We start from the raw sequence: 25,206 nt of genomic DNA on the forward strand, positions 1-25,206 counted from the left end.
CTCACCCCCCCCAAAACACACCTCAACTCCCCTCCTAGCCCTCACACCCCAACCTTCTGCACCAGCCCCGAGCCCATGCCCGAACTCCCTTCTGACGCTAGTACTGCCCAACTGTCAGGCAGATCATGTCTGCACAGGCGTGACCTGTGTATGGGGGCCCACTGACATCTGCCCTAGGGCCAGAAATTTCTGTCAGTGGGTCTATGCATGGCATAGTCTGTCACAGCTGCAATCAAATGGGATTGGGAATTTTCCTCTCCTACAAGGCTGATTCCACCCCCCCATCCCCAGTCCTGTGACTTTTAATTTTTGAATGGGATAGTCAAAAACCTTGGGGAGTAAAATTTGAAAAATTAGTCTGCACTAGAGCTGGTAGCATGCTAAAAGCCCCTAACTCAGAGATGGGGAGCCTTTAGGGTAATGTTTGTCTTTGTGTTAGCATGATAACTGAGCTCGCTTTTCCTTGCTGAGCCTTGTTGTGTCCACTGGGACTGAAGTTGTAGCTGTTTGTAACTGACTGTCCCAGTTCATATCTGTGAACTTGGCAAGCAGGCTATTTTTTGCCAGAAACGTATTTGGAAAGAACTGTTCAGAGTGCTCTGTAGTGCCAAATTGTGCTGTGATTTTCAGCGTGTCTCCTCCAGTTTGGAATTTGGTCAGCACCTACGTAGAATTCCAGCAGACGCAGGTTGTTGTATTTAGCCTTAAGTTCAATGTTGCTTTGCATTTCAGTAAGTTCATGCTGAAAGGCTTCAGGTACATTGAAAGGTCTGGAAAAAATATTTAATTCTAGTTCCTTTGGTCTGAGGTCTTGAAATCAGATGCAATCTCTGCACCACATTTGTGCACTCTGTGGTGTAATCAACTGCTGATGCAGGTTTTTGGCCCAGAAGGGTTGGGAATTGCAGTATGTTGCCTTTCTTCCAGTTGCATTTGACGTTTCTTTAATTTAGCTTCAAACGATTTGACACTTGCAACAAGGAACGTAAAAAGCTGGCCCGACCCTTGCAATTTGACACTGAGCTTTGACAAGTGCTGAGTAATGTTAGCCATCAGTTCCAGGTCACATGGCCACTTGGAGCCATTCAGCTCAGCCACAGGTTTTCCCTTCATCTCCATGAAAACTTTCGCTTAATTTCTCTATTGAGAAAACTGCATCAGCCTCCTCCCTCAGCTCAGCCTTCACACTTAATGAGAGCATGCTAAATCACCATGCTCTGCTTTGAGGTTTTACAACCGCTCTTTAAGCTGGCAGGTGTTCAGTCCTTTACTTTTGATAGTTAATGCTTAGTAAGTCATATGACATATGGTGTTCATTGGTCACCTGACATTCAGCCGCATGGGCTGTGTGTACAGATTTTCTTGCTGGCTGACTGTGACACAATCTGCTCACTTGGATAAAGACCTACGCATTGCATTTCTTTCTTGATTAAGGCAACTAGTCTCTTCTGAAATACAAGCAGAGCTGGAGAACCATCAGTAGTAAAACTGATCAAATTTTAAACGATAACTGAAGCCTGTGCATTACCAATGTAACCATCTCAAAAATGTCTTCACCTCTGACAGTGTCATGCATTCATACTAAAGCAAGCAAGTCCTGTTGAATCTGAAAACATGCTGAGATTCCACACTGGAAAGTAGCCAGCTGGGCTGTATTTCTTATGTGTGTTGTCTCACCAACAGCTAGAAAGTACAGCTACAAAGCAGCTGCAGAATTTTTGAGAGACATTTCAATATCCGGAGCCATATCCTGAATGCCCTGGTACTCTCCTGCGAGATAAGCGCACGGTTTTAAATCATCTGAATTTCTCTGGTGTCAGAGAAGCTGCCATTGCAATGATGCACTCCTTTACAAGCTCTCCTGAAAGAGGTTGAATTCATTTTACAATAAGTTCACTCCACGCACTCCTTGCTTGTCTGATAGCATCCATTTCCTTTTGTATTTTTTGTAAAAAAAAAAAAAAAAAAAAAAAAAAAAACTTTTGCTGCATACACAAATTCTTTTTAAGTTATTTAATTTTCTCCATGCACAGCTGTCCATGATGTTCTTCATATTTGATATACTTTGTAATGTAGTGTTTCTAGGTTTGTTTGGCTTTTTTTATAAGACAGAAATTGTTTTTCCACAAATCAGGCAAATGGGTTTGCATTTCACCACCACAAAAAAGCAATCCTTTGTCCAATTTTTATTAAAAACTTGACACCCTATGTTTGTTCTTTCTTTGCTTGAAGAAGCAAAATTAATTTGGAAAGGGTTTTTTCTTCCAGTTGCCACCAGCACTGTCAGCACATCTGAAGTGAGGAGAGCCAATCTGTGCTAAAAATGCTATTACAAAAAGTTAAAAATTGTTTCAGCTGCCCCAGCCAGAGTAGAGGCTCAGGGGCTTGCCCAGCTGTGACCACCACTCCCTCTCTTTTCCATGCAGGAAAGGGGGTTGGAGGCTGCCTTCTTTTCCTGCTCCCCCAAGGAGAACAGGGCGGGAGCTGGGGGCAGTACAGCAGCCGGGGGAGCTGCCAGCATTCTGCTTCTTCCCCTGCTGCCCCTTGCAGTGAGGAAAGGTGCAGAACCCCCAGCCAAGTTCCCAGGCCAGTCCCCCAGCAGATGGCTGTTGTACAGATAGACCCTGGGGAGAGTCAGCTCCATGGAGGGGCAGAGAGCGAGGCTGGGGCTTCTGCTTCTTTCCTTGCTGGCAGCTCCTCTGGCTATTGTACCGCCCCCCCCCCCCGCCCCAAGTAACCCAGGATGGGAAGAGTGTGAGGGGCCCAGTCTGTGGGTGGGGAGGTGTCCTGTGCTGCCCCCCCACCCCCAGCTGGTGCACCCTCCCACCCCCACCAGGAAGAAGTTTTTTATGTTTTGTCCCTACCCAGGCATCTGGCTGAAAAAAGGTGGCCTTCACCTCAGGCTGGGACATAGACCCTCCCTCCACTGCATCCCAGCTCAGGGCCCTCTCAGTGGCCGAGAGGTGTGTCGTTGGGTCAGCAGAGATACAGCATCAACACACTGAACCGTACTCAGGTGGCAACCCAGACAGACTATAGTTGGCTGTCCCTGGCCCAGCTCCTACCCTCCTGTGGATCTCCTGGTGCTCCCTCTCCCCTGGGGGGCACCGCAGGCAGTGATTGCAGCTGCTCCTCAGCATCTGGTGTGTCTAGAAGCTCAGGCAGGTTGGATGGGTCCATTGAAGGCTTAGGCTCCAGCAGCATGGTAGAAGTGTCTGCGTCCCTCTGTGGCTCCCCACACCTGAGCTACAGGGCCTGCCTTTTATACTGGCTGTTCCTGTCCTGCCCCTCTGCTTCTGGAGTGCTGGCCATGGGTTTCCTTCTTCTCCAGACCAGGGGAGCCCAGTCCCCTCTGCTACTGCCTCTCATGACACGCTTTCCAGATGCTTGTCGGAAGGAGCCTGTCTGGTACAACCAACCCGTGTCAAATGACTTTCCTCCGCTTCATGAAACGTTGGGGAGCATTTTGCTGCTGGTTGCTCAGTGCTGAGTTTTTGCATTTCGCTTACATGTTGTTGTCCCCTTCACCATCCTTCAGGGATTCATCTGTTTCCTGTGTGCATACAGGCTGTGTTCATGGTCAGGTGGAAATAAATGACAAAATCCACTGTGGGGATGACTTGTGTTGTAATCCTATCCTATCTGTCGTTCACAGAGACAGGAATTTAAATCTCTGGTTGCACACGGAGCCACTGCAACAGTTTGTCACAATCCTCTGTGTGTAGCAAGGGCCTGGGACTAGACTAGTTGTGGAAGCACACAGTGTAGCGGAAGCTTGGCTGGTGCCAGGTTCTATGTAGAAGTCCTTGTCCGTCGGTTGGTATTTTTATGAACACTAAATTTGTCCAGAAATCTGGAGGAGCTAAAGGAAGTTGCTGATGTTTGTACCTTTGCTGCCCAACAGCTGCAGAGTCCCAGATGGCGCTGCACCTGGAAGACTGCACTCCCGATGCAGGGTCCTCCCCTGCCAGTTGTGCTCCCCTCAGAGGACGGCGATGTGGGAACACGGGTGTTCTAGCAACAGTGCCTCTCCTTTTTTACTCCAGTGGCCAGGAGCTGAGGGATATGGCTGCCCTGAAACTGCAGGTGGCAATGCTGCACCAGCAGATCAACTTACAGAAGGTAAATGTGCAGCAGAAATGGGCAGGGAGACAAGCAACGCGGTCGGTCCCAGCTGAAGCTGGTTCCCAAAGCAGGGTTTATTCGGTATGTCTGTGTCCTGTCACCCATGGAATACATTGCTAAGGCCAGAAGGAACTGCTGTGGTCAGCCAGAGAGCTGCTGCCTTACCCAGGCCATAACTTCTGGGGGAATGAAAGCATTAGGAAGGTGGGGGTCTGTAGGGGGAGAGGTTGGGTTGGGTTAAGAGGCAATTATTGGTGCAACTTCTGTTGGTAAAACAAACCAGCAGTCATGTAGCACTTTAAAGACTAACAAAATAATTAATTAGGTGATGAGCTTTCGTGGGGCAGACCCACTTCAGATCTGGAGATAGTGGAGACTGTTGGTAAGCGAGGCAAGCTTCTCAGGGCTGTACTTACAGCTCCGTTACAAGGTGGGTGCTTAGCATAAATAGTTAAGACTATTGCCTTGAATGGGCCTTTCAAATACAGTTAACACCTCTCCAGTCATTAACTGCTTGTGCTAAACACACTGTTCTGTCTTGTGAGCTGAGTGTCTACGCTGCCACTGTACTGCACTGGAACCTTCTGGTTCAGGGTATGAAAACATCTTCCCCCAGGCACAGAAAGTTACAGGATTGAAGTGCAAGGGTAAACAGGTGCCCAGCTCTGTTAGCTACTCTGCTGGTGGAGGTGGTTTCCTACACTGCTGGGAAAGCCAGCTAACCAAACTGTAAAAATCACGTGTGTTCACAAGCAGCGTGAAAAGTGCAATTCACTCTGATACCACCTGGGTGCAGCACAGCTGTAGGATTCTGGAGGCACACTAAGATGCTGGCTTTGTTCTGAAAGCAACAGCCAACTTTTGAGTGCAGCCTTCAGGTGCTGCTCCAACCCTCGTTCCCAGGCTATGGGGGTTACTGCCCCCTCAATAGCTAGATAGGGTGAATTCCAGCAGCCCAGAGTAGGTGAAATACCCTGTACAAAGTAAGTCAAATGGGTGCAGCATAAACTGGCTCTTTCCAACCTACCAGTGCCCACATGCATGTGGCTCAGGACTACTCCTTTGCTGCTGGGGCCTAGGTGGTAGGCATGCCAGGAGCTATGAGAATTTAAGAATCCCCTTGGGTCACATTGCCCTTCTCCCTGCTGAGGCAGGGCTGTTTTCCTGTTGTGTGGGTCTGTGAATTAGCCTGGTTTTAAATGAATACAGAGTGGGAAGGGACTTCTGTCCCACTCTCGGGAGGCATGGGAATGCCACTGTTGCTCAGTGCTCACTTGTGTATCAGACCTGCCATTCGCAGTGTGGTACATGGGTGGGTTTGGAAGCACTTTCCTAAGGCACCGATGTTCCCTCTGGAATGGGCGGAGGCTGAGACACGGAGGGTCAGGCTTGCATAGGGTCAGACAGCTCTGGAGCTGGAACCTGGGACAGGGCTGTTGTAGGGGAATGGTAGAGCCATATGTGGCAGTGGACAGGTAGCATTATCAGTACTGTGCTGCCCTACAAGGTGTGTTAGAGGGTGGGTGACAGGGGGTTACAGTGTGCTGCATCTCCAGTGAGCAGAGACCAGAAACTTTGATCATGTTAACGCTGATCAAAAGTTCGGACTTCAGCAATTGGCTATTGTGACTCATAATGTCCAGCCTAGCTTTTGCTTCCTCACACAGCCCCTTGGTGGACCCAGAAATGTGCCCTACCTTTCAGCTTGCTGATGTACTGTTTGCTTCCACCCAGGTCTTGGGAGCTGAGCTTCTCCCACTTCTGGAATCCCAGCTCCCTCAGGGTGAATCTTCCTGTCATCTGTACCGTGCCATTTACACCCTGCTCTGCGAAGGAGGCGAGCGGTTCCCTGTGCTGCTGAACGATGAGCTGCCAGATTGACCCTGCCCTGGCCAGCCACCCCTGTGCCCAGAGAGACCCAAGAAGTAAACTTTTGCTAGTAACGTTTTTCCTTTGCCCACTTGTTAAAGAAAATTAAATTTCACCCTGGTTTCTAACTCTCTTATGTTCTCCTATCATCTTCACTGGCTGGTAGCTGATGGCGTGGAAGAAGGGCTCTGAGGTATCCCTATCTGGGCAAAGCCACTCCAGTGGGTCACTAAATAGTGAAACCTTTCACCTTGGTCACCTGCAGCTGGCGCACCAACAGGCAGCACAGGCCCAGGGGCGAGGTAGGAGAGGGCCCGGCTCCCGAAAGGGAGAAGGGGCGGGGCTCAGGGCAGTCAGTCCTGGAACCAGACACCTGCTCCACCCCCCACACACATACACGTGCGCGCTCCCTCAGAGCTGCACATAGAACGGTAGCAGAGCACTCTGGTGTTTCAAAGGGACCCAGGGCCATTTGTCCCTGCACCCCACCCCCATTTGGTGGGCCTGCCTGCGGCTGTGATCATGTCAGGGCCACTGAGCTAAAAAGGGTTCTGCTAAAGGGGTGCTTAGATGGGAATGCCAGGTGCTGTGGGAATGGGTCACTAGGTGATGCTCTTCCCTCTCCACTCAGAACCAATACTGTGTGCCACCAGAGGAGCTGCCTTTCAGAGACCAGTCCAACCAACGACACTTGAGGAGTGGCACTTTTGACCCTGCTGTCCTGGCCAGATTCCAACATGGGCGACTGCATAGGGCTGGCCTCCTTCCCCCGGTATGTGAGCTGGAGATATTTTCCTTTGCTGTCCCTCAACTGAATGGTGCCAGAGGTGACTAGTGTGGGGATTGAGTGGGGGAAGCTCCAGCCGCATGCTCCTGCCCATGCTCCACCCAGACCCCACCTTTCCCCACCCATGTTCTGCCCCACTTACTGCTTCCAGTGGGCATGGGGGCAGTTCCCCCTGCTCCGAGCACCAGGACTGCCCCCCCAGCACGTGGGAAGCACTGCAGTGCTGGTGCTGTGTGCAGCATGAGGGGCACTGCGGGAGCATGTGGTCCACCGTGTACCCCTACACTTCTCAGCTCTGGGTGGTGGTGTGCACTAACTGCAATACTTAAGGAAAGGGCAGCGTCTCTGGTTGTAAACGCTTTGTGATCCAACAGGGTTAGAGAAGCCCCCGCATTGGCTCTTATCAGTTTGGGGCGCATATGTGACACGCGTTAACAGAACGTAATCTGTTTGCTGGAAGGTGTTTGTGCTGGTAAAAGACTGACTGGCTGTAATGTCTTCTACAGTAGAAAGCAACTTTAGCCCCCCCCCCCCCCCCCCCCCCAAAAAAAAAAGCTGATTTAGAGTTCACTTTCTTAGTGCCTTTGAACCCATTGCTAGGGTAGTCAAGATTCACAAAAAATTAGGGCTGCCAATTAACTCAGGGTTAATCATTAAAAATTAATTGCAGTTAGTGACAGTTTTAATCAAACTGTTAAACAATAGAATGCCCATTGAAATTTATTAAATATTTGGATTTTTTCATTATTTCATAACTGCACTGAAAGACAATATAAAACTTTAGAGCCTATAAGTTCATTCAGTACTATTTCTTGTTCAGCCAATCACTAACACAGACAAGTTTGTTTACCGTTACAGGAGATAATGCAGCCCACTTATTTACAATGTTACCTGAAAGTGAGAACAGGCATCCACATGAGACTTTTATAGTTGGCATTGCAGTGTACTTATGTGCCAGATATGCTAAACATTCGTATGTCCTTTTAATCCTTCAGCCACCATTCAAGAAGGTGTGCTTCCATGCTGATGGCACTCATTAAAGTGTAAATTAAATGTGTGGCTGAACCGGGGGAGAACTATGTCTCCTGTTCTACGTACATTCTGCCACATATTTCGTGTTCAAATGGTGTTGGACGGTGACTCAGTACATATTGTTGGTTCCAAGAACTATTTCACAAAACATAAAGAAGGTATCAATGTGAGATTTCTAAAGATAGCTACAGCACTTAACCCAAGGTTTGAATCTAAAGTGCTTTCCAGAATCCGGGAAGGCAAGGTGTACAGCATGCTTTCAGAAGTCTGAAAAGAGCAACTTTCCAGTGCAGAAAATACAGAACTTGAACCACCCTCCTCACCCAAAAAAAAAAAAAATAATCTGCTGCTGGCATCTGACTCAGATGATAAAATTGAGCAAGTGTTGATCTTCACTGCTTTGGATTGTTATTGAGCAGAACCCATCATCAGCATGTCCTCTGGAATGGTGGTTGAAGCACAAAGGCACATTTGAAGACCCTCGAGTGCATAAATATCTGGTGACACAAGTTACAGCTGTGCCATGAGAAGGCTTGTTCTTACTTTCAGGTGAGCAAAAGAAGAAGTGGGCAGCATTATCTCCTGTAAATGTAACAGCTTCCAAATCACAGGCCTTGGTTCTCATGGGAGATTTTAATCACCCTGACATTTGTTGGGGGACCAATGCAGCAACACACAGACAGTTTTTGGAGAATGCTGGGGATAACTTCCTGGTACAAGTGCTGGAGGAACGGACCAGGAGCCATCTGCAGCTTGACCTGCTGCTCTCAAACAGGGACAAACTAGCAGAAGAAATAGAAGGGGGGTGGCATCCTGGGCTGCAGCGATCATGAGATGGTAGAGGTCAGAATTCTGACGAAAGAAAGAAAGGGGAGCAGTAAAATACAGGCCCTTGATTTCAGAAGAGCAGACTTTGACTCCCTGAGAAATGGGCAGGATCCCCTGGGAAGCTAATATGAAGGGGAAAAGAGTTAAGGAGAACTGGCAGTATTTTAAAGAAGACTTATTGAAGGCACAGGAACAAACCATCTCAATACACAGTAAGAAAAGCAAATACGGTAGGCAGCCAGCTTGGCTTACCAGGGAAGTCCTTGGTGATCTTAAACTCAAAAAGAATGTGTATAGGAAGTGGAAACTTGGACAGATGACTGAAGAGAAGTGTAAACATATGGCTGGAGAATGCCAGGGGGTAATCAGGAAAGCAAAAGCACAATAGGAACTGCAGCTAGTGAGAAATTAAAAGGGTTTCTATAGACATGTTAACAATAAGGGTTATCGGGGAAGGTGTGGGGCCATTACTGGATGAGGGAGGTAAGCTGGTGACAGATGATGTGGGAAAGGCTGGAGTACTCAATGCTTTTTTTGCCTCAGTCTTCATGGACAAGGTCAGCTCCCAGACTATGGCACTAAGCAATGCAGTATGAGAAGGAGGTGGGCAGCCCTTGGTGGGGAAAGAAAAGGTTAAGAGTTATTTAGGAAAGCTAGATGCACACAAGTCCATGGGTCCAGATTTAATGCATCCAAGGGTACTGAGGGAATTGGCAGATGCCATTTCAGAGCCCTTGGCTATCATCTTTATCTTTGTTGTCTTTGTGGAGATCAGGAGAGGTCCCAGATGATTGGCAAAAGGCAAATGTAGTGCCCGCCTTTAAAAGGGAGAGAAGGACAATTCAGGGAACTACAGACCAGTCAGCCTTACATCAGTCCCTGGAAAAATTATGGAGGGGATCCTCTAGGAATCCATTTTGAAGAACTTGGACGAGGGTAAAGTGATCAAAAGTAGTTCACATGGATCACCAAGGGCAAGTCATGCCTGACCAAGGATCGGTTCTGGGCCCAGTATTGTTCAGCATCTGTATTAATGACCTATATGAGGGGATGGGTTGCGCACACAGCAAATTTGCAGATGACACTAAGCTAGGGGAAGAGATAGATACGTTGGAGGGTAGGGATAGGGTCCAGAGTGATCTAAATAAATTGGAAGACTGGGACAAAAGAAACCTGATGGAATTCCACAAGGGCAAGTGCAGAACCTTTGGCTCCCATGCAGACTGCCAAGTCTATATGGTGAGGGTCATTTAAAGCCTTGTTCACAGTCGTGGGATCACATTGTTAAACTATAACAAGATCTAGTAAAGCCAGACAAATACAATTAGTGTGTATTCTTAATCCCCTAACAATGCAGGCCTACATTTCAAGGGCTTTATTGCTAACTGTTGACAAGGAACGACACTGTCTCCACTCTTTTCCTCCTGTGTTACTAACGGCTGATTTGGAGTCCTTTGACCCTTACTGGGTCAGTGTCATGCTTTGTATCAGTTTGTTTTACTTTCTTGGCCTTTCCCAATTGGCATGGCTCTGAAAATCAGGCTGGTGGTGATGGAGGTCTTGTCTGAGTAGCTATATCATCTTGTTTAGGGGGTTCTCATAGCCAGGCTAGCCAATCTGACCATTCGTGTGGCCCAAAACTTTTTGAAATGGAGGATGTCCAAGGATTCCTGCCCCAGGCATGGTTTGTCTGTGCTTGTGGCTCCAAAAGGTAGCTCTCTGTGTTGTGTGCATCAGTTAAGAGTAGGGAAAAAAGCAGTTTTAAAAAGGGCTCTGGGGACAGTGAGATATCAGGTGATCAAAAACCTAGAATTCAGTTCTTTGGTGCTGGTGGTCAGATATCAGCAGACTGATGTTTTGGTCATTTGACTTTTCATGTCCAGGTAGCTTGAAAAAAAGTTTTGTTTTCCCCGAAGGCCCAGGCCTTGTCCACATCACTGGCTGGTATAGAGACTTAGGCCCAGATCCTCAGACATCATTAGACTCCTGACTCCATTGAAATCAGACTGAGGATCTGGGCCAAAGTTGCCTACCCCAGTTACTGCGTAAAACACTGAGCACATGGATGCAATATTATGACTCACACTTGCCAGTGCAGATTTTTAGCTGAAAAGACAAAAGCCCCCGGGAAGCTTATCTTCTATAGTTAACAACATCCACATTTTTTTAACGCTGGGGGTGGGGCGTTATTTATTTTTGTATTAGGGTGGGCTGGTAGTTCTGTGCTCCACTCCATGCACTTTGCTTTTAATAGAAGTGAAGACGTAGTAAGAAAATGCAAGTGGGAGCTTTGCAAAGCTCCACCACGCAATATTTCTTTTTCTACATTTGTGTAATAGTTCGAGTTGCCTTGCTTAGAGGCTCCAGCCAGTGCAGTGTGCTTCCCCTCCTGCAGCCTAATGTTCATATTTGACCCATCTGGAGCATCTTTCCTTCAAGGAGTTCCAGGCACTGTCTTCACCTTACAGCTAGGCTATGTGTAATACGTGTATTTCACAGATGGGGAAACAGATATGGAGCAATTAAAGAGTGTTGCAGCAAGTCACTGGATGAGCTAGGAAAATAGCCCCAGTTGCCTGAGTCCTACTGATGGGCTGTAACTACTAGACCATATTCCTTCTACATCCTTAGGAGAGCTCACTGCGAGAAAAACAGGGAGCTGCTGGGATGACACTATAGGTGAGAGCAATCAGCCCAGCAGATACCTCTCAAATAAACTTCTGCCTCCAGTGTAGCATTACATGAGAGGCAGGGAGCCTTGACTGGACACACAGCTGGCTGACCTCAAGAGGAAAGTTTCTAACCATCAGAAAGATGAAGCTCTGGAACAGCCTCCCAAGGGAAGCAGCAGGGGCAAAAACCTAACTGGTACAATGACATATAGGTGCTCTGTGGCTGCAAGCAGCAGATGTCTCCAATGGCTGATGGTGGTGTATTAGATGGAGGAAGGTGGGGGTGAGCTCTGAGTTATACACAGACTTCTTTCCTAAATGTCTGCCTGGTGGTTTTTGTCCATGCGCTCAGTGTCTGTCTGGTCACCATGTTTGGGGTCAGGAAGGACTTTCCCCCTAGATCCGATTGGCAGAGACCTGGCGGGGGGGCGTTCACCTGTCTCTGCAGCGTGGGATATGGGTCACTTGGAGGTTTAAACTAGTGCAAATGGAGAGTCTTTAAATCATGATTTGAGGGATTTGGTGACTCAGTTGTAGGTTTGGAATCCTTTACAGGAGTGGGTGGATGAGGTTCTGGGGCTGCAATATGCAGGAGGTCGGATTAGTTTACCATAATTGTCCCTTCTGGCTTTAATCTCTGAGTGCAGTGTTTAACAAACCAAAGAGACAAGGGACCTATTGTGATATAATTGCATCAAATCTCATACAAAGTATGTTAAGTAAGGTGTGACTAGAAAAGTCACGATTCATGGAATAGGACTGTGCTATTTGTACATGTGTGTCATTTTTGTAGCTGAGGTTATGAATATTGACCATGCACCTGTATTTCAAATGCTTGCTCAAGTGGTAACACCTACAAAGTGTTAAGCCTGCACATCATGAAAAGGAATATTCAAGTTAAAGGGCCAATCAAGATATTGTCAAGGCTGTTCCCCCCTCTGGCACTTCAGATGCAGAAAATGGGGGGACCTGCGAGAAATTTTAAGTACACTGCCACTACTAGCTTCTGCTTAAACCCTGAGGTCACAGATTCCCTGACCCTGGGTGATATGCTGCCACCGCCCAAGTGCAAAAAACCCTTTGAGAACTCAGAAAGACACACTTGGGTTGTCTCCCTGTAGGGGTAAGCCCAAGCTCTTAACTCTCCCTCTGGAGAGACTTGGAAATAAAATTGCAATTTCTTAATAGCTGACCTTTCAGTCACAGGGATGCGCACACAGAACATCCTGCCTTCTAGGACACAAGGATCAAATCGTAGTCTTAAAAAGGTGATTCTATAAACAAAACAGAATAAAACCAAGACGAACTTGGGAAGTATACCCAGTTGCTAGGTGTTACAGAGCAACTAAGAAAAGGGTAGATGGAAGTCCCATGGACCAAACCAAAAATTTAAAGAAAATAACCTTATCTGACTAAACTTCCCCTTTCCATTCTCATAGATTCTGCTTAATCCATCTCCCGGAACTCACCTTTGCTCACGTAAATGTTTGCAGGCAAATTCTTGCTTCTCCCTTCTTCCCCCTGCAAAAATACACTTCACTGTGATGCCTCCATCCACTGTGGTTTTATTTTCAAAATATGAGTAACGTCTAGGCTCGGGAGGGTTGGTGGTCACCATTACCATGCTTTTAGGGTTTCATCAACTCTGTTGGATGGGGGTCACCAGCTCCTGGGTCCAGAGGCTCTTGTGGTTGAGCCCTTGAATGATGTGGCACAGCAGTGGAGAGGGTTTCTCAGAACTGTCAGTAGGTGGCTGCCACAGCTACTTTTCTGTGGATATTTGGTGGCGGGGCTCCCTGGATGCTCAGCATCTAAAAAAAGAAGCAGCAGTTTGAGTCTGTTACAATAGGAAACAAGGCAGGAGTGGTGGGGTGGCATGTTTGTTCCTTGTACTGCACCAGGGAGCTAATGAAGAGCATGAATGAGGCATTTCCACTCACAACATTGGCATTCTCCTGAGGGACACCTGGGGAGGGAAGGAGTCTTTTGAGAATCCCAGAGGCAAAAGATGGAAAAGTCTTCTAGCTGGTGTCGTTTGGCCCTGAATGTTGACAGGAGCTAACAAGCACTGACCTGCTTGGGCAATCTGTCTAACTTAAACATGGGAATGTTGCAAAGGAAGAAACCCCTTCAGCCTCGCTGGAAGGAACCAGTTCCTTGCACTGTCCTACCCTAACCCATTGTATGCACATGTGATGAGAGATTGTCTTACTACATCTGGCTGTGGAGTAACCCATGTTCCTCTGGTGCTGATTTTTGCTGGAATTTCTGCCATAAAATACAAAAGCTGAGTTCAAAAGCATGCACTATGAGGGATAATACTGGAATCATACTGTGTCTTGTGTGGGGGGGTGGGATATGTTTGCCATTGGAGCCAGAAGGGTCCTGCTATCACTGTTTCTTGCATTTTCTGAGCCTTGTTGATGCCTTGCGCTTTTGTGCTGTGCAGTGTGCTGGTGAGGGGTGTAAGAGACAACAGCAGCTGGAATTGGTACCCGGAAAGAACTAGCCAAATAGGCAAGCAGGGGTCGAACAGCATCTGGACTGAGAGCACCCCTTAGGTATTCCAAAGGTTCGGGGGAGGGCACGCACTGAGTGACAAGTTAGCGGGGACAAATAGGGAGGACTTATGAGGCAATAACTAGTCTGTTTCATCTGCAGCAAGCAGGGGCATCAATTACACAGCAAGACCTCTGCAGCAGCTGCTGATCAATTAGAAAATGCCTGTTTTTTTGCTGAATTAAATATGAGAATGAATATTGCAGCCAGTGCTGCACCCATGTTATTTATATTGATTGGTTCCTTTTACTCTGTGCTCGCACGGAGAGTTTTCAGTATGATGTGACTGAGGACTTGCAAATGCACTATTGCCTTGGAGACATGGCCGAGGGGAAAGACAAAACTTTAGGTAGCTGAGAAGGGCTTCTTGGAGCGTTTGGTCCCTGCTGAGTTGTGGGAGCTGGTGTGGGACTGTAGCTTAGCTGAATGTTTCTGTGAACACAAGTGTCCTGATTTTACACGCAGTGAGGCTGAGATTATTTTTGCACCCCCAAATCCTGGAAATTAAGAGGTGGTGTCACATGTTGCCCCAAAATATTAAGAATATGATGGGAAGGTTGTTTTTCAGCAAATGAGAAAATTCAGATTCCCAGAATGAAGCACTGAGCCCTAGTTATCAGGCCCGGAAAGAATGGGGAAAATACAAAGGGCTGTGCACTCTGATCCCTGCTTTAAATCTGGGATGTCCCATCATCTGGCTCCATAGTCACACATTGCTCAGTGGGATTTTGAGGCAGGTTCATTCAGTATCTGTTCATATGTGACTTCCTGACCCCCACTGCCTCCGATAACGCACCCCTAGCATGGAAAGTGCCGTGCATTCTCTGTTGAAGTGAGGACACACCTTGTCATGCACTGGAGCTGGAAAGGTGAATGGGCCTTATGCAGAGGGAGAAGTTGCCCACCAAGTCTTTTAATCTGGCCCATGGCTGGCTCCTGCGCTGGGGAGGGGAAAGGGCTTCAGGTGCCTCCCCCAGCAAAATCTCCCAATGGCCAGCCAATAGGAACTGAGAGATTTTGTTGGGTTGGGGGAGGCATGAAAGATTGTGCTAGGGGCAGGGGAGTCCAACACAATTTCTCAGCTCCCCTTGGCTAGTTTTCAAGCCTTGCAGACCAATCAGGGTAGATCCCAGACCCCACACGCTCCCCATAGAAAAGTGTGACCCTTGACCACTTGCCAAAATCTTGGCGTGCCCCCCCACACCAAAAATTATTGCCCACCCCAGCTTAAAGTGACATCCTAGCAACAACTGCACTTGTCAGGGCCAGCTACCCTTCTTCCCATGGGCCTGATGGGCTATTACTCCTCAGATCTAGCAGAGGGGAAGAAAGCAGATGAATCGAACAATCAGAACTACCATTTTCCATTTTCAGGAAAGATGGCAACTTCATTGGTCCTCTGAACTGTGCAACACCCCGTACCCTTCTTGTTCAGTACCTGCTCTGGAAACAATTAGTTTAGCTCCCTGCTCTGTGGCTGCATGTCTGCGCTGTGGATGTGTCTACAAATGCCACCGCCATCTACTGGGGTGCACCTCTCTTTACTGACCAGAGAAAATGTGTTCCTGATGCAGCTGATATCAGATGATGCACTGGGATAATGGGCATGTGTCTCCTTTAAACCCTGAGGCATAATAAATACCGAATAGTCCTTACTCCACATCTGTTGTTTGCCGTTCTCATGGTGCAGGAGAAACATACCAGATCCATAAAGTCCTCACCAGGAGGGCACCATGTTTAAATTGCTCTAGATTCTATCTCATAAAGACACACATTAAAAGTCTCTTGAGAGACTGGAGATTGTCATCTAGAATTTCAGGTCAATGGGCATTTGTTAAACTTCTGCTTGTCAAATGTGTTCAGTGAAAGTCTGTACGATAATATCTCTGTTAGGGTGGGGAGGAAAGGGTTAATTACCACATAAACATTAATGTCTAAGAAGGAAACTTTAGAATTAATTTTGAGGTTATGGTTCAGATTTTAGAGCATAATTTGATTTCAATATTAAGATACTTAACCAGGTTCAGATGACAGTTTGATTAACTTTGGTAACATTCTTTAGTTAGCATTTATATCCAAACAGGCAAGCAGTTTCTTTAAACTCTGTAGGAGGGCTCATTATGTTTGGTGTTAATTTGATGGTTCTACTCTAATTTAATATTGCAACTATGTTGTTTGGTTTGTTGATTTGATTTAATAGTGTTTGAGTCTTGGTGTTGTCTAATATTTATACTAGCTTAACTTGGGTGAAATGTTTTCTTGGTTTTGCTTTCATGTAAGAGGTTTTACAAAATTGATCAAATAGAAACTGATGTTGAATCATATTTTCAATAAGCAATGTGGCTCCAGAAGCTTCGAGGGCCTGGAGGGTGTGGTTTTAATACAGATGGAGGTTAAAGAGGTGCCACTTGAGTTAACCCAGTCTGTGTCCAGCTCTGAGCAAGGCTTGAGCTTTGGTATCCAGAGACCTCAAGCTGCTAAGCAGCATGGCACACAACGTCAGTTAACCTTTTATTAAAAATATGAGAGAAAAAAATGAGTCAGTGTGTGTGAAACATTAATTATTAAGTGAGACTTTCACTTCAACTTTCTTAGTCCCCTTTCCCGTTATGTGGACAGATTTTAAAAGGAACCCTCCTGCTTTCCCCGCTTGTTAGCCAGTCTCTTAGCTGGTATTACGAATGGTGCTAATTGTCTTTTTGAGGAAAAGAGGCATGAGCTGAGAGGCTGGTGCTGCTGTGTACGGTCTAATCCCGTTTCACCTCAGCTTTCGGATGGGATTCTGAGGGAGCCAGTAGGGGAGCTGATGCCATTTGGGTCTGTTAGAGGTCGTTTTAAACATGTTTTATCGGTCGTTATCGTTCTCTGCAGTGGGATCTGTAGTTGTCTGTAGCGGTGGTACCTCCATTTGCATAAGATTCCGTTTTGGGCTCAGCCTTCCAGAACTGCCAGCCACTGACAGTTGGAACCAGAACTAACCAGTTTTTCCCGCCCTTTTCCTCTGAGCATTCCGTTTACCTCAGAACTGTTTTCCCGCCAAGGGATTGGAGGGGGGCAGGCTTTCCTGCCCAAGAGTCTTTAAAAGACTGTGATCTGCAACACAGGGTGTGCTGTCCATCACTACCCACCGCAGCAGCACGTTGCTGCCTGCCAAGGAAGGAGAAGGAGGAGATCGTTATCCCATCTATCACATCACACACCATCTGTATACCTGCAAGCTCTTACCATCAGCTGTCCCCCTTCAGCGATTCTACTGATGAGGGACTCCTCAGGGATCCTCCCTGAGGACTCCCCAGAGTCTAAGTTGTAGATCTTGAGCACCCGCCTCCCTAACAGAAGCCACATGTCGGTCACTGATACCAGATCTCAACCTTATCAGTTGTCCAGGGGAACTGGGCTAGGTCTGGGATTCCTGCCTAGTGGAAGGTCCCTGTTCCACTGTCGTGTGTTTTATTGCATTGACTATTGGTTACTAATTTTCTTCCCCTCTCCCCATATCATAAATTAATCCTTAAGAGGCCTCATTCTGTTTTGAATCATACTTCTGACTCCTCGTACTGGATTGAGAGAGAAGGGACATAATCACTTGGGGTAATGCACAGAGGATAGGCCCTGAGTCCGAGGAATGGATTGGCTTCATCTTGGCAGGGGGAATTAACACGCTCTCAAACATATACATCAAATTCCTTAGCCTCCCTGCCTCCTCTCTAACAGGTCCCCCTCCCTGCCCCAGTCTGCTCAAACTAGCTCATGGGTTCAGAATGATGATGTCCTGGGGTCCCAGGGGGTGGTGAGCGTGGTAATGCTTGCTCCAGTGGCCAATTTTCCTCTCATTAAAGACCTGCAAAGGGACCTATGTGTGTGGGATAGCTCATCTCCTCATTATTTTGTCCTCCAATTTGGCCTTGTTTCCACACACCCATGTTACTCATTTCTTGTTTCACTCTTTTCTCATTTGCCAGGCATGATCATAACGCAGTCCTTGAGCTGTATCAGGAGGCCTTTTGGGTCATACTAATTCAGTCTTGGTATCCCTTTTGCACCTTTTCCCATAACCATCAGTTGTGACATCTTAAGAACTGTCATGTACTTTTTACAGTAGAGCTCGCAATTAGGGTAATTGTATCGATTGCAACAGGTGGATATCAGCTTCACCACCCGAAAGCCTGAACATCTCCCCCTTAAAAGCCGGTGCTTCTTACAGTCATAGAATTATGCAATAAAAGGGTATGTAGTTTTGTAAGTATAAAAGCGAAGGGTTGCCCCCACAGGGTGTGATTTTCAGAAGCATTTCAGGGAGGCAGGTGCCCCACTGCTTTAGGCAGGTTAGCAAATCCTACCCAAAATTGTTTGTCAAAGTGAGAGGACAGGAAACTGCCTTCCATGTTTGCAGTTCCTCCCTATTCACTCCCAGTTGATATGATTGTATGTGTCGAGGGAGAGGGGCTTGCCGATTTCACCCAGGGTTGCTACTGCATTGGTTTGCCTACATTCGTAGCATTTACTAAGCAGCCAAACATGGGATTTACCAGTCAGATGCCTCATTGAAGAGGCTCAGGTGGACTTCTGTATATTGTAATGTTTAAGTACTGCCTAAAGTTGCATTCCTAACTCCATAGCTGGGGGTTAAGTGAAAGTGACCTTACCCTCAGGCCGCTTGTAACTGCAGACAGCGATCAGAATTCCTGGAAATCAGTCCACTTCTCTTTGGGTGTCTGGGGAGACTTAAGAACTTGACAGTGAAAAGTGTTGCCCATAAAGGTCTTGATCCAGATTGATGCTGAATACCTCCCTCTCCTTTTGGCTTTGGAGGAGACTGTGGATGTTCAACTCCTCCCAGGATATGAGTATTTACAGCCCTGGGGAGACAATGCAGGGAGGAAAGAAAATTAGTTTTTGTCTGTAATTTGATTTTTTCAAATCTGGGACCACAAATACCAAAGTGTTTTAATTATGGACAGACGGTTATTTCATGATCTTGCTGCAGAGCAGAGTGGTGGTGACCTGGGGTGCTCATAGAGAGCACATCCATCTGTTAACAGATTTGGGTTTCTTTTAAACTTAACCCACCTCTGAATTTTCTGGATTTGGAAAGCTTATGGATGATTACATTTGGGATAAATCCACAACTCATTCACCTCCCTGTAATGTAGTTGATCTTAAATTAATGACACACATTCTCAGTCTGAACTCCATTTTAACCTTGTTTTTGTCTAGGAATAAACAGTGATAAGGGATTAATAATGCCAGGTTTTCTATAGTCCTCCATTTGAGGACCACAGCGCCCTTTACAAGCTCTGATAATAAGCCCTATCATACAGCCCTTACAAAAGCAAAAAGTGCAATGGGATGACTTGCATAAGAAGCCTTTGCTCACTTCAGTGATGTGTGGCAAGGCCTGGAGTTAGCCCCATGCCCCTGGGAGGCATTATTCTCATTTTACGGCTAATTTGAAGTGCTGGCTTTGTTGGTGGCTGTATTGAACAAATGTATAAAACAGCGCTAATCCAAGAAAAGAAGCTGCTTTTTTAAAGTATTGAGATCACTTTTTGTCTGTGAACATTTAAAAATAATACACTTCGGCTGAGTCATGCCGAACCAGGCCTGCATATTCATGCTGCATGTCATTTGGTATTATAGACTGAAAAAAACCAATATCACACAACTTGCACACTCAAAATCAATAATAGCGTATAAGCCACTAACCTTGCTCTGCAATGGATTCAGATGTAGATAGCTGTCTGTAGATTAGCTTTGACATTTGTATTTTCATTCAATTTTGCATTTGTAACATTGCAAATAAAATTAGCAATTTTCCCTTTGCTGCCTTTTACTTTACTTTTCTTTTACATTTACTTTCCTTTCTTAATGATTTTTATTCAGTATGTGTGAGTCTGTAATATTGGGAAGTCTGACAATCAGAAAAAAAAAGTAGAAAATTTCTTAAAGGAAACAGCAGACATCTTTTACTGTAGGCTGGACAAGGCATTAGAAAATGTACAAAAGGGTATAATTTAGCCTCAGGAAGACAGCTTGGATGACCTAATCATTCTTTCCCACATCTAATTCCTATGATTGCATGAAAGTGGATATGTCCTTTCCCTATAATGCATGAATCCATTACTTCAAAGGCTATCACTAAGTCTGGAGTCAGGCAGCGTTCGGAAATCTGGCAGTGGGTTACTCTCATTATTTTCTCCTTCAGTGGGGTGCAGTCAGTGATACTGACACCCGTAACTGAGGTGCTCCAAAGAGCTAACCTAGGAGTGTAATGACACCAAGCTGAAAATAGCAGAAAGATGTCACTTAGCAACTTGTCACCGTCTGAGAAGCCTTTGTTGGAGTGGATAAAGGTGACACAGCTGCTATTTTCAGATCCCCACTTCCTGCTGCAGCTGTCTGATAGTGTGACTTTTCTTTCCCTTTTCCAAATCACAGGCATTAGACACGGAAAAGACCTATTAGGTCATCCAATTCCGTCCCACCAAAGGCAGGTCAAGGACTGTATATTCTGCAGTGCTTTATCCAGTTTTAAATGGCAGAAGTATGAAGACACCAAGGGGTTGGGCACAATATAATAATTTGAATAGAATACAATTGGTCATCAAAAATAGCCTCCTCTGCTCCTTTTAGGAGACTGTTCCACTATCTTGAATCAAGCGCCCTGTCAGGACTTTTCCCTGCTATTCTCCCTACAATTTCCTTTGCTCTTTTTCGTCCACTGCTCCGTAGTGATGCACTTGTTTGGACCTTCCCTATACAATTGCTCTGTCCCCATGGTGTTTTCAACCTTCAACTACTATAGGCAGTTGTTTTGTACCATTTTGATGTATTTTGTCAACTTATATACATCACCTCCCAACAGCTCCACAAAAAGAGCTTTACCTTGGGCAAGTCAAACCTGCAAAAGCTCAGGAACATCAGAATTAAGGTTGCCTGTGCAACATCTGTTAGGTGCCTGAGTGTGGCTGCATTAGGCTATGGCCGTTATTTATATGATTGTGTATTATTTTTTCCCACAGGACCTGTGGCTCATTCAGGGCACAGGCTGGCTGGAGCTCCCTGAAGAGGGAGTTATTTTTTATCTTCCTTATTCAGTGTGTGGCCCCATGAATTATTTACTGCCCACCAATTAAACCAGCCCTGGATGCAGGATTTTATTTCCTCATGGGTTTTTCTACAATACTGCTATCCCTGTAGCTTCGTTCTTTCCAAACACAAATGATTTTTTCTTCACAGTACCCTGTGAGGCCAGATAATATTCTTATCCCCATTTTACGCATGGGAATGGAGGCTAAATTGGCCCCTCAAGTTTCCCTTAATTTGGAGTGCACAATATGAGATCCCAGGGCATGGGGTTTTCAGACTGCTTAGCATTTTATAGCATTTTACACATTCATGACCCAGCTCCCATTGAAGTCAATTGGAGTTTTGAGTGCTCAGCACTTCTTCAGATCAGATCTCATAGTTCCATGCTGGGTACCCAGAAAGAGAGAATCACACCATGACTACTGGTGGTCGTGGTTTACAATGCCTGCCTCGTATCCTATAAGAACTCACAAGGGGGCTGGCATCCAGTTCATTCATCTGCTTTAACCGTGTGACCGTTCTTTCCCTTCCTGTGATCACCTGCCTACTCACCACATACCACCCGAGTTCAGAGGACGGGACTTGATGACCTCTTGAGGTCCCTTCCAGTTCTAGGATACGATATAGCTTCTGCCACAAATACAACAAGGGTCCTCCAGACAACACCCTGGTTTGCTGTGCAAGCCTGATTTACGCCACAGCCTGGCCTGTCCTGTACACTGAATGAGGCAGGGTCCTACAGAAAAAAATAAAGCCCTCACGTAAGTAAAGATAGCATCAAGAGAGCCAGATGAAGGCTGCAGAGGCATGCTAATTTGTATGCTTCCTAAGTTATGAATGCTTGACTTTGTAACTTTAGCATTAACGTAGTTTTTGGGATATAATTTCTTCTGCTAAATGCCTGAACCCCAGTGCCTCCCATAAGGCTAAAACTAGAGGCCTGAGCCCCGCCATCCTCCACAGAGCCAAAGCCTGGAGCCCCAAATCCCAGCAGCCCCACAACCCTGAAGCCCATAGCCCCAAGCCCCACTGGTCCCTGTGGGGCTGAAGCCCTGATGCCTCTGAGGGACTGAAGTGTGCCCCATTAGGGCATGTACAGGTCGCCCCTCTGCCCCATATCTGAAATGGCATCCCAGGCTCAAGGTGGCACGCTGACAGTGGGGCCAGCCCGTGGGCAGTGGATGCTATAGTCAATAGGAGCACAGAGCCCAAGGTAGCCATCTTGCTTGCCTTGTCCTAAGACTGGGCCTGCAGCCTAGTTAACTGGCACAGCCCTGCTCCCACTCGGTGGCTCACTGTTACCTAAGTGCACAAAAAGACTGCAAAATCTGAAGCTGCATCAAAGAGGCCTGCCATGGCCCCTCTTTAGAGGAAAGCCGGGACCTCTGATTGGTCAGAGCTTCCTATTTAACTCCAAAAAGAGGAACATGACATCGTCGGGAGAGTTTGGTCCTACCTGGCTGCCTGCTATGTTGGACCCTTTCTTCTTGCCTGACTCCTGGCCCTTGCCCCTCCAAATCAAAACAGGAGCTAGAGGGCTGGCTGATTCTCATCTCAGGCATGTTCTTTTTGCACGATTATCATTCTACTGGCTTAAATGGACTCACTCCTTGTAAGTGAGATGAGAATCACGGTCATTGTTACTGACTCAGCAGTAATATAGAACAATATGAGTAAAATACTGGTTACATATGGAAATTAAAAGGATGCCAGAGGTTTTCGTCCTCTTCTGGAGAGCACAGCTGCCACTGTGTTTCCTTTTTCCTGCTGTTCTCCTTCAGCATTCTCCCTGTGTGGGCGTGGAAGGAGCAGTCCTGTGGGTCCATCCATCACAGTGGCAGATGGGTCAGGGGGTGGGGAGGGGCAGAGCACCATGACTCACACAGGCCCAGCTGCGCTCCTCTCTCAGTGGGAAGAGGGAGGGGGATACAGGGGAACAGCGGTTTATTTGTGCTGTGAAAATTACAGCCCATCATTGTTGCAAGAAGGGGGCTTGGAGGAAGTGGGTGGAGGGCCCAGGCAGGTCAAGCCCACGCAACCCAGCCGGGGGGCTGTCAGTAACTTGGGGATGTTCTGGAGGTGGTTTTCATTTCAGTGGGAGACTTGCCTGAGGAAGAATCTCTGGATTTAGGAGATATAGGAGTAAGATGAAAAACGTACAAACCTGCCAAATCAGAGGGGTGGCAGACCCCATGAGATTTCGTTATCCTAACCAAACTGTGCCCCAAGAGCACATTGCCTCTTCTGCTCTAGGCCCCACCCCTTCCAAGAGCACAGAGTGAGGACCCAGCACTTCTGTTCGGCTCCCCTGATTGCACCCACTGGCTACGTCTACACGTGAAGCCTACATCGAAGTAGCTTATTTCGATGTAGCAACATCAAAATAGGCTATTTCGATGAATAACGTCTACACGTCCTCCAGGGCTGGCAACGTCGATGTTCAACTTCGACGTTGCGCAGCACCACATCGAAATAGGCGCTGCGAGGGAACGTCTACACGCCAAAGTAGCACACATCGAAATAAGGGTGCCAGGCACAGCTGCACACAGGGTCACAGGGCAGACTCAACAGCAAGCCGCTCCCTTAAAGGGCCCCTCCCAGACACAGTTGCACTAAACAACACAAGATCCACAGAGCCGACAACTGGTTGCAGACCCTGTGCCTGCAGCATGGATCCCCAGCTGCAGCAGCAGCAGCCAGAAGCCCTGGGCTAAGGGCTGCTGCCCACGGTGACCATAGAGCCCCGCAGGGGCTGGAGGGACAGCGTCTCTCAACCCCTCAGCTGATGGCCACCATGGCGGACCCCGCTATTTCGAAGTTGTGGGATGCGCAGTGACTACACGGTCCCTACTTCGACGTTGAACATCGAAGTAGGGCGCTATCCCCATCTCCTGATGAGGATAGCGACTTCAACGTCTCGCCGCCTAACGTCGAAGTTAACTTCGAAATAGCGCCCGACGCGTGTAGCCGTGACAGGCGCTATTTCGAAGTTAGTGCCGCTACTTTGAAGTAGCATGCACGTGTAGACACGGCTACTGTGTATTTCCAGTCCTGCCAATCTTTCTACTCCTCCCCCTTATCCAGTAGCCTGTGCCTTCCTTTGTGATCAGCACTTTCCAGACAGCTAGCTCGTACCCTAACATTGTCCTGGCCCCATATGAAGACCTGTCAGTTCAGGCCCTTCTCCCACACCCAGATTTGAGAGCTGGTACACAGATGTGCTCACGCGCACATGCTCACACTGGTGCATTCCAGAATGCACTATCTACTGGCCAGTCACTTCTGGAAACATGCAACCAAGTTGCACAACTGTTGGAAAGGATGAAGGCAACCCCAGAAGCCCCTCTCCCACTTTCCTCTCCAGGGGCAAGGCAGTCATCCTCTGCCTGTCTCTCTCTCCTCAGACTCCTACTCTGGGCTGCCTGCTACTCCCCAGTCTCCTGCCCTCACTCCATATCACAATGTGAGGACACTGCATGAGAGGCAACGTGAAAACACTGGTTTGCAAAAGTCACAGCTTTGCAGTGCAGCAGCCTGGTGGCCCTCCAAAGTGTCACACAGTGCCTTTTGTCCACATAAGCCTTGTGGAGTTATTCCAGTAGATCGCAATTCAACAATATTGGGGTGAGCTCAGTGACAGCCAATCCAGTGTACATTTTCATCCATCTTAGGTTAGTCTCACCCAGAGCCTCCTTCTCCCCAGCTTCTCCTCCCTCCCTTGCCAAAGTTATTTTATGTTAGGCAGAAGCTTGGTTTGTGGCACCTGTTTCGTGCCGCATTGGTGCTGCTTGTGGAGCCTGGTGTGTGAACTTGGAACACAGCGTTGAGAATCAGGAGACCCAGTTTCACCACTGACCCATTATCTGAACTTAAGTTATTTAACCTCTCTGGACCTATAAAATTAAAAATATGCAGTTTATTCATTTCCAGCTACTTCCTCAGTGTGTCACGAGGCTTAATCTCGACTATATATTTCAGAAATATCTGATTTTCTATCCATCCGTGAGTCTGTTCAAGAGCTCCTTGTAAGCAATAAGAGCTAGGACCACCAAATTTGGTATGCAGCTTCCTCTTATCACAACTTAAAGCAAGATTAGGGTTTGGCTGTTGCAGGACAATGGGATGTGCCTAGCATGTGATTGTTTCTCATTAAATGGAAAGGGACAGGTCTGATAGCAGGGACAGTTATGTTCTGCAAAGACCCCTGGTGAGCAGCAAGTGCAGAGGACAGTTCTACTTCATAGT

General features: G+C 47.1%; 1 protein-coding gene across 3 annotated transcripts in view; it reads left to right on the forward strand.

Annotated features, from left to right (window-relative positions):
* TEDC2 (tubulin epsilon and delta complex 2) overlaps positions 1-25,206 on the forward strand; it is a 43,185-nt gene that overhangs the window by 8,090 nt on the left and 9,889 nt on the right. Inside the window, exons 9-13 of one of the 3 annotated variants that reach the window (XR_012647777.1) lie at positions 3,905-4,122; positions 5,860-6,050; positions 6,161-6,296; positions 6,626-6,766; positions 15,247-15,383. Coding sequence is in view for 1 of the 3 variants with exons in the window: in XM_075010955.1 (XP_074867056.1) it covers positions 3,905-4,122; positions 5,860-6,006 (365 nt within the window). In the remaining 2 variants the exon portion in view is untranslated. Of the gene's footprint in view, positions 1-3,904; positions 4,123-5,859; positions 6,141-6,160; positions 6,297-6,625; positions 6,767-15,246; positions 15,384-25,206 lie in introns of those variants that run through there. The other 2 variants (XR_012647778.1, XM_075010955.1) reach the window with 2 other exon arrangements.

This window comes from Carettochelys insculpta, chromosome 16, assembly GCF_033958435.1.
Source record: "Carettochelys insculpta isolate YL-2023 chromosome 16, ASM3395843v1, whole genome shotgun sequence".
NCBI lineage: Eukaryota > Metazoa > Chordata > Testudines > Carettochelyidae > Carettochelys > Carettochelys insculpta.